At 31.3% G+C, this 8970-nt stretch overlaps 3 protein-coding genes across 5 annotated transcripts; 1 reads left to right on the forward strand and 2 right to left on the reverse strand.

The window, feature by feature from the left end:
• Positions 1–105: 105 nt before the first annotated feature.
• On the forward strand, positions 106–2364 carry LOC114879992 (ell-associated factor Eaf). Of its 3 annotated transcripts, none has more exons than XM_029195503.2 (7): positions 106–347; positions 445–803; positions 941–1172; positions 1235–1468; positions 1608–1897; positions 1976–2081; positions 2155–2364. In XM_029195503.2, exons 2-6 carry the CDS (start codon positions 662–664, stop codon positions 2077–2079), a joined length of 1002 nt encoding a protein of 333 aa, XP_029051336.1. In that variant the 5' UTR covers positions 106–347; positions 445–661; the 3' UTR covers positions 2080–2081; positions 2155–2364. The 3 variants fall into 3 exon arrangements, with proteins under 3 accessions (XP_029051336.1, XP_029051335.1, XP_029051334.1); XM_029195502.2 differs by having other exon boundaries at positions 109–357; positions 1596–1897; XM_029195501.2 differs by having other exon boundaries at positions 109–347; positions 1596–1897.
• Positions 2297–5595, reverse strand: LOC114879989 (chondroitin sulfate synthase 2). Its single transcript, XM_029195498.2, has 6 exons — positions 4602–5595; positions 4211–4518; positions 3553–4143; positions 3212–3487; positions 2955–3135; positions 2297–2863 (listed from the first exon to the last, which is right to left on the reverse strand). Exons 1-6 carry the CDS (start codon positions 5245–5247, stop codon positions 2553–2555), a joined length of 2313 nt encoding a protein of 770 aa, XP_029051331.2. The 5' UTR covers positions 5248–5595; the 3' UTR covers positions 2297–2552.
• A 901-nt stretch (positions 5596–6496) lies between these two features.
• Positions 6497–8628, reverse strand: LOC114879984. The gene is made up of 3 exons (XM_029195490.2): positions 8536–8628; positions 8194–8443; positions 6497–7014 (listed from the first exon to the last, which is right to left on the reverse strand). Exons 2-3 carry the CDS (start codon positions 8351–8353, stop codon positions 6563–6565), a joined length of 612 nt encoding a protein of 203 aa, XP_029051323.1. The 5' UTR covers positions 8354–8443; positions 8536–8628; the 3' UTR covers positions 6497–6562.
• Between the last annotated feature and the right edge of the window lie 342 nt (positions 8629–8970).

The following is an 8970-nucleotide window of genomic DNA, read 5'->3' on the forward strand; positions in this document are numbered from 1 at the left end:
ATGAGAGATCCATTTCTTTAAACGTCATGTCCGTCATGGGATATTATAGAGTACAGATAGTCCATCTATATTCGATACAGATTCTATGATAATACTTAAATAATTCCTCTAATTCTATGGAAAGTTAATTTTTGCTGAAATCAGAAAACGTTCATTACAATGCTGTTGCTCAGAATCCGTGAACAGATCAATCGTAACATATCTTGAGTTCGATCGAATCGACGAAGCATTGAACAGCTGTAATTAATTCTGATAACGAATTCTTAAATTATCAATCGAATTAACCATAAGTGTGGATCTTCATGAGTGCAGATATCAGGAGTAACTAGGTCAACGAATCTTATTATGTGAGCTGTGGTATTTTCGTTCGACTTTTCTATATCGTATTAATTTGATGCTCATTAAAATATAATTTAATGATAATCCTTTCCACACACATAACAGATCAAATGAACGAACTGGCTAGTCGGTCGTAACAGTATAAACGAAGGAACTTTCGAAGCAGCTGTTACTGGCAAACGCAAGTGCGCGTGTCTGCCATATTTTGGCAAAATAATTAGTAAAACCTGCGACGATTAATCTAGATCGTCCGTAAATTTCACGTGCCTCCAGTACCTTGCGTATTCACGATATCAAGAAGTGATAAATAAAGGTGTATTCAATGAAATCAGTCACCTCTGTTCCCGAAGCAAGCTTCGGGCGTGACATGGCAGAACGCCTTGGTTTGGGCCCCGAAATTCGGGAACTCAAGCTTGGACCTACATTTACAAATAATAGATCAACAGCTTTCCATACTTTAAAATGTTAGTATGTCGATTTGGTAAATATATAAATCTACTCTGAGAGAATTTTCTGGATGTCAAGTACAAAGAGTACCAGCAGTTGCCAAACCGATTAACTTCCAGATAGCAATTGTGAAATTAAATGTATTTCATTTCAGATGATTTTAAACCAGCTAGCGTGGATGTTTCTAAAGTGGCAATGGTAGATGTTGGAGCAAACAACACAATGACAGTTACTGTCCCTCATTTAGATGGTGCTGGAATTCCTCATACAGTGTTTAAAGGTTCCCAGAGACCCTACAGCAAAGAATGTGTATTAATAATTGATAGAGTTACAGGAGAAATTACTTTAGAAAAGTTAACAGCAAACATACAAGTCAAAAAGACCCGGTATGGTTTTATACTCTCATACTATCTATTAAATTATAGTATATACATATATTACTTTTTAGAACCGAACCCAAGTCTCAGTCACACTTAGGGATTTCCGGAGGTAATAGTAGCAACAGACCTATAACTCCAGTTGAAACCAAAAGGAGTCCCACGCATGGAAGGGCAAATGGAAGAACGAAAGTTACAAGTGGAAAGAAAAGGGAACCCAGTGTGCAGTTACATCCAAAACAGTACAGTCCGCTTAGAGTTTCTCCTTATCATGGGAAAAGTCCACCTTCAGCTTTCACTAATAGGTAACAGATATTATTCCGTATGAACAGTATTTCATTTGAATTTCATTCAAGCTGTATTTATGTAGTGATGTTATAAAATTATATTAAGATCTTTTTCTAAACGTACTAAAAACATACAGAACTTTAGTTCACCATTTAGTTCACCAGTGCAACCACAAGTGGCATCATCGACTCTGGCTAGTTTGCCGATGATCGGTTCCGACAACGATGATTGTCCTTTACCATCGTCTGGATCGTTACCAACTGTAAACTCTTCTGCACCTTCAAGATCGTCCCCTGCAACAAATACTCAGTCTACCACGAAACCTTCCATAACTGTAGACAGTGAATTAGTAGCTCTCAGTGATTCTACATCAAGTAGCTCAAGTTCAGATAGTTCAGACAGTGATTCTGATACTGAGAATGCTCCAGTGTTAATGGGAACTAATGGTATTTCTTTCAGAATAATTTTTTGAAGATTTTTTCCTCATTGAATTTTAATTGAATACGTATCCTTTTTTTTTTTAGGACATTTGAATAGTACAACTTCGTCACCCACCGTCCTTATGCCACCAAATAATCTGTTGAACGAAGATTTGCAATTATCAGAATCAGAATCTGATAGTAATTAATGGTAAAGTATATTATAGACTTCGTCTAATAATGTTTTACGCTTTAATGAATCTAATTCTGTTAAAACTTTTCAGGGAAAAAATAAACGGTCTTTTTAAGATCTCCTTCGTTTTAAAACATTCGAAAAAATTGAATGCCATACCAATTAATTGATTTTTCAATTTGATTAATTGATTCTGTGTTAAAAGAAACGATTGAATGACTGAAACGATTGCATTACTTACAAAATATTTATTTAAATGAAATGCTGTATAAATTTAATAAAGTATGCGTTATAATATAAATTCTATTACGTACATGCATAAAAGGTTAACATTTCATATCAAATTTCATATCAGATATAAAACTTTCGTTTACTTACCTCATTTAAAATTATCTCAACTTTTGTACTATAGAAACTACATAAATATTTCCAACTCGACAATAATATAAGTTTCAACGTTTGATAATACTTTTTTGTGATAAATATAATTTATGCCAATAAACTATTCTTATAACTCTGGTAATCTAGTATTAATCTAGCGAGTTGACTATGTCGACCCAAATAAAGATTTCTTGATTGAATACAAATCTTGTACATATTGTTTGTGGTATTAGCACAATTAATGTTTTTATATTTTACTTTGAGCGCCGGCTCTACTGCACGTAGTACGTGAATATTACTAAAAGAAACGAACATCTCGAACAAAGATGTAACAGGTATTTCCTGTGACAACTTTAACAAAGAGTGAATGTCTCGATCAGAGTGTATTATTGGAATACTAACTTCCACAGTTTTTCGCACTGTAACAAAAATGTAAAAGTATTAGTTAAAACGAATATTCCATTTAATATTCAATAAAAGAACTTGTAAAGAACATAATCGAGTACATACTTGCATTATAATCCCTAACATAAAACGCAATGTTATTGTAATTGTATTCATCGTATCTCCCATGATTTCTGTTAATATCTGTGTCTTGTTTCATATCGTTTATGTGGGCTATATCCGGATGGAATTCCATAAATGGAATTGGGCTAAATATTTGATACTGATTGATAGTATTCATACGAACCTAAATATTTGAATGTTAATTAATTTGCAAATTTTTACTATTATATACAAATTATTTCTGAAATAAAAAATATTACTCTATTTAAATAATCCAATCGAAGTTGTACGTCCATCTCGACGAAAAGTATTAGACTTTCAGGTGAAAATTTTCTAATGCATAAATCTGTTACAGCGATATTTAATAACTGATTAGATCCTATAGATGTTATACCATTTGGTAAGCGTACAGAGAGCCAAGTGATTTTGGACTGATGTTTCTTGTATTTTTCAGCCAGCATCAGAATATAGTGTTTAATGTCATAATACATATCTTCCTTACCTTTCGAAGTGGAATCAAAATTGTATAGAAGCACCTGTACATGAACAAGTATTAAACAATTATATTGAAACAATAATTAATTAATTTAGGGATACCAACCACCATAAGGAAAGTTTTGTACTTTTTCTCCATACAGTCTAATGCATATTGCTCTAAAAAATTTAACGCAGCCTGTTTGTTTAACAAATCTACAGTCAATATTATATTTATTCTTGTGTTTTCTGTTACATATGGCACAGGTAAAATTTCAACTTTACCCAGTGGCTTGCATACTTCCACCCTTTTTATCAATTCTTTATCAGTATCAGTATCAATAAACTCTAAATCTAATATGTAATCCATCCCTCGGGATGCATCAAACTTTTGATATCCATTTAACAATCTTTTAAATTTCAATTTTTCATCATAACTAGCAATAACGCTAGAAGCCGTAAAGTTTATTATTCGATCTATATCAAACTTCGCGTCAGTTTTTAACTCCTGCACGCTGGAGAAATCAGTATTAAAAAATTCATGAGTCTCGTTAAAATACGTCCATCGTAAAATATCGAAACGTCCAGTAGCTTTGTTTCCAGGTTGATTACCAATAGGCCAAGAAACATTTCGTTCTTGTAATGGTCCTAAAGGTGCCATATTTAAAACAGCCTTTCGTATGTAAGCAATTTTTTCCTGAATCTCCACAGACTTCGTCTGAAATTAATAAGTGGTAAGAATTAAAATATCAAATGATAACTTCAAATATGTCCAACAAACTTACTGCTGCAAAATAGGTATTGAATTTATAGATAAGATGGTGATCGTATATTGGATATATTACAAGAGAACGTAAAAATTCTTCATTTTTAGCTAATTCTTTAAAATTTTGTTCAAATATAAAGGTCGGTTTCAATTTTGTAAATACAAATTTCTGTCCTTGTATTTGGTTGGAACAAGGCGTTGACATAGAATGGATAATACATCGACCAAAATTAACATCATCTGAATCAGAATAAGCATTTTTTACGCACCAATCTAAATTACTCTTCAATTCTTGAATCACTGAATTACTCAAGAGAATTCCTGAATCTGAAAAGAAGAGTATAAGTGATTATGATTCCTAGAATATTTACTTCGTTAGAATGAACTTTTTATTACATTAATTATTTTACCTAAAGAACAATAAGTTGGGATATCTCCAGGAACGCCTACATGAACATTCTGACTTACACTGATCTTGGAAACAAAGTTTAATAATTGTTTAACATTGATATAACTTATATCTTTGACTAAAAAATAATAATCATAATCTTCCAAGTAATTATCAATGATATACTTCATAGTATGAAATGGTTTCAAGATACTTCTAGTGTCTGTAAATCCAACTATACCAGGAAGAGTTACATTAGGTTTGGTTCCTTCCGGTATAGAAATAAAATACCTTACTTTATCTACAATATGGGCAACTGTTTTATTAATTGCTGTGTCTCTACTGTGTAAATATTGCTGGCTTGTTATCACTCCTATGAAGAGCTTTTCTCTGATTCCAAGCTCTGTAGAGTAATATCTTGGACGTATTAATGTTTTGGAAACTTTTTGTGCTTGTTGCGGTTTATTGTTAATGTTTATCTTTGGTTCATATTCATCCAACTCATCTTGATAGTTTGAGTAATGCAGTAAATTCTCTGTTTTACTATCGTAATCATTGATATCGAGTGGTACTGATATTATGCTGAGACTTAAACCCATGCTTAATCCAATTATTAAATACATATTGGTCCAACAATAGGAGAGAAGTATTTTTAATACTAAATTCATTTTTAACAGTATTTATTTCAGTGTTAATACTTAACAGAAAAAATAGGAAGATTCTTTAGTTATCTAGTTTCAAATTTTTTTTTCATTTTTAGTGCTATCGGTATCTGACATAACCATGTTTATGTAAATAGGATCCATAATAACCATTATCAATAATCTTCTTTTAAAATTTCATTGACTGTATGTATATTAGTTTATTATATAAGTGTTTTTCTAATATCACTTTACCAATATTAAAATAAATTATTTATGTAATTACTCTGTTAAGTGAAACACTAACAAACTCGAATACCATAAATTTAAAAAAAAAATGGCAGCGCCATCTTGCGGCCGGGGGCGGAACTAACTGTTTCTAATGGGAGAGCAGGAAGCAAAGGAGGTATACCAGGAAGTATACTATGCGCATACAGAGAAAAATCATTAATAACTAATTTTCTAGGAACAATTTGTAAACCTTTATGATTGATTCTTGAAGTATATGCTCATAGCAACTTTACCATATAGGTTTTGTAAAGATCCTGCCAGTAATTAATTAATTATAAGCAATTATAGTAGCGGCGACTCGAACCTGCAGGAACGATCACTCCAAAAATTGTTAATAACTAATTAATCACTTATTGGAGATTCATAAAATCTATACCAGAAGAAAGCTAAGATAGTATTCTTTATTCTTCAATCATTGAAGTACGAAAATTGATCACCGGAAAGTCGAAAACTATGAAAGTTCCCTATCTTGGGTAGGCGCGAATCAAGCCGTCGATCTTAAAATTGCTATAATTTATTAATTACTAGCTGGATCTTGACAAAACCTATACGTGAAAGTAGCTGCGAGCGTGTACTTTAAGAATCAATCATAAAGGTTCATAAATTATTCCTATAAAATGAGTTATTAATGATTTTTCTCTGCGTGTGCATGGAATACCTCCTGGCATACCTCCTTGCTCTTTCTGCTCTCCTGTTAGAGATAGTTAGTTCGGATCCTATCCGCTAGATGGCACTGTTACAAAATTTTTAAAAATTTCCTTGCGCGCGTAATAGAACCGTATAAAAGATTGAACTGGTTTAATGTCATGTTTTTAATAATTAAAATTTTGAAGTAAAAGTATTGGTGCTGTGCTAAGTGTTTCATATTTTGATACCAAGAGAGAGTACCGTTTTCAAGGCACAAATGAAATACTGTTGAAAATGAAAATAGGTTGTATGTATTGTACAATACACATTAAAAAATAGTTATAAATTTAAAAACAGGTAAATGAAGATTCGGTTTATTTCCTTAAATATGTAAAAATATAATAATAATAATACATACAATCATTTACAGTTCATTCAAAGTTAAGACCATAAAAATCTCTATAAAGCACAAAGAATACTGGGTCAGATCAGTACTTGGTATATCATAATAATAACAAAATTCGTCAATGAAAAAACGCTCAAAAATATAGGAGGCAACTAAACTGATAACATTATAATTACTATTCCTTAAACCAACCAATGTGATCATCAACAATTGTAAGGTATAAATAATGTTCATTAACAATTGATGCTTTCTCATCTGACTTTCTTTTCTCTTTGGTTGTAGGTAAAAAAATATTGGCAATACACCTAAGGACAATACTGTAAGCCAAACTTTTTGACTAACGCCATATCCGTGTAAGAAACCAGCCGTAAATAATGCCAAAGGTATAACATCGACAATCTTGGAGTACCAGTCATAAAAGATCCTTAAGTACTTTGTAACATCAATTGCTGATGTGATAAATGGAGCTCCTGCAAGTAATATTGCTTAAAAATAATGTGTTCAATGTTGGATGTTAATATTATCAGTGCCTCTATATTCACTATATGTTATAGCGTGAACTAATTGTTTTTAAATAGCCATAAATGTTTTTCAAGATGTAATTTATAAAAATATTATAAAACTTTCAAATCATTTTATTAAACAAAACCTTGTAGTAAACCAAGAAGAAATAAAACATGATAATATTTGATTTTAATGTTTATAAATCACATAAAAATATATTGATGTAGTTTTAAGATTGTCTGAAGAATAGTTGGAACTTGCGAGAAATAATATGAATATCAGATATTTAAATTACTACAGATTCTAATTATAACAGGAACCATAAATAATTTGTAACTCCTGAGGTACTGAAGCTTATGTCAAAAAAGTTTGCAGAAACAAATGTTAGTAATAAAATCACATTTTAATGTAATCAATAAAGTAATGGGATTAAAGTAGATGTTTAATAACTATTGTATGAAAATGTTATATGTAAGGAAAAGATTGTACAATACTTTTTTTTAACATTCATAATTACTATGTAGACACAAAAAGTTCAAGCAGTATCATATGTACAAAATCATTAAGGAACTACAAAGTTTAGTTCAAAACTACACATGCAAATACATTTTACCATCAAAGCAAGTCATACTACAAGAAGTTAATGATATGTGTGTTTGAAAAAAAGCAACATATATATGTAAACAATGCATGCATACAACATTAAACAAAATTGTTATATCATGCGCTAAGCACAAATAAAGTCAATATTTACTCAACATTATATTAAATGTATAAACTAATATAATATTTGAATAAATACTACTCTACTGTTACTGAATAACATATTTGTTTAACCATTCATTTTATGAAATATTTTATTTGAATTAGTGCACTGAATTACAATATTATTTCTCACCTGTTCCAACAAAATTGAAATATTACAAATGAAGAATTAAAAACACGTCTTCTTCCTTTGGGTCCTATATTTACAAGTCAAATACAATACCCTTATGTAGTTTCATACCAACTAATCCTTTGCGTGACCCCCAATAACTTATAAGATGAACTTTTAGGGGGCCCTGTACAGATAATGCTGTTTTAAAAATATACTATACAAATGGCAAGATGCAAAATGTACAAATATCAGAAAATCTTTCCCTTACCAAATCTGAGCAATCCAACCATTGAGTGTAAAAGTTGCATTTGGAAGGCACGAACTGACCAAGTGGTTGCTTTGCCGTAATAATTATTAAGAGCTCTCATACAACCAATTGTCACAACAAATTTCGCTAAATGCGCTAAAACGCTGCTGGGACAAAACATCGTCAGCTTTTGTTTAAAAATACTGTGTTTCTTGAATTAAATAATTTCAGGGATGTAACAAATTTAACTCCAACTTCCATACGAGCGCAACTGTGAAAAATTAATACAAAATAGTATTCTTATTCATTAGTAAATAATATTGTTACAATTTCTTTGGTATTTGAGAAAGGAATAATCGATACCAATCAATCATTATCTTCCAGAGAGTAAATCATGTTATTGCATCTGTCCGAATTTGTTCAACTCTGTTAAGACATAAACGGTGACATAGATAGTAGCACGAACACTTTATTTAAATATAGTAATGCTTGACTTATGCAACAACCTCACGGGGTAAGGTGTATATTTTTATTAATCATTTGTACAACATATGTATGTACAGCACCGAGCATAGAAGGTTTTCCCATGGAAAATAGTGCTATCCCTCTCACTCTTCCCTAGAGAGAATGACAACATAGGGAAGATGGTCCTGCTTCCTCTGTAATGTCATTTCCCCTAGGGAAGGCTGCTTTGCTCGATGTTGTATGTCGCGTATAAATACCTAGCATATCGGTCGAATACAAATGACGTAATTCTAGATGAAAGTTCCATTTGGGAGGATTGTGATTTAATAACAA

This window comes from Osmia bicornis, chromosome 11 (genome assembly GCF_907164935.1).
Source record: "Osmia bicornis bicornis chromosome 11, iOsmBic2.1, whole genome shotgun sequence".
Taxonomy (NCBI): Eukaryota; Metazoa; Arthropoda; class Insecta; order Hymenoptera; family Megachilidae; genus Osmia; species Osmia bicornis.

Excerpts from the sequence above, each read along its gene's own strand:
- LOC114879992 (XM_029195502.2), top strand. The coding sequence starts at position 662 with ATGAAATCAGTCACCTCTGTTCCCGAAGCAAGCTTCGGGCGTGACATG. Across the intron at positions 1,173-1,234 it reads ATACAAGTCAAAAAGACCCG|AACCGAACCCAAGTCTCAGT; the intron begins GTATGGTTTTAT and ends ATTACTTTTTAG. Across the intron at positions 1,469-1,595 it reads CCTTCAGCTTTCACTAATAG|TTCACCATTTAGTTCACCAG; the intron begins GTAACAGATATT and ends ACAGAACTTTAG.
- LOC114879989 (XM_029195498.2), bottom strand. The coding sequence starts at position 5,247 with ATGAATTTAGTATTAAAAATACTTCTCTCCTATTGTTGGACCAATATG. Across the intron at positions 4,144-4,210 it reads TCAATACCTATTTTGCAGCA|ACGAAGTCTGTGGAGATTCA; the intron begins GTAAGTTTGTTG and ends TATTAATTTCAG. Across the intron at positions 3,136-3,211 it reads GATTGGATTATTTAAATAGA|GTTCGTATGAATACTATCAA; the intron begins GTAATATTTTTT and ends TCAAATATTTAG.
- LOC114879984 (XM_029195490.2), bottom strand. The coding sequence starts at position 8,353 with ATGTTTTGTCCCAGCAGCGTTTTAGCGCATTTAGCGAAATTTGTTGTG. Across the intron at positions 7,015-8,193 it reads GGTTGGATTGCTCAGATTTG|GAGCTCCATTTATCACATCA; the intron begins GTAAGGGAAAGA and ends TATTACTTGCAG.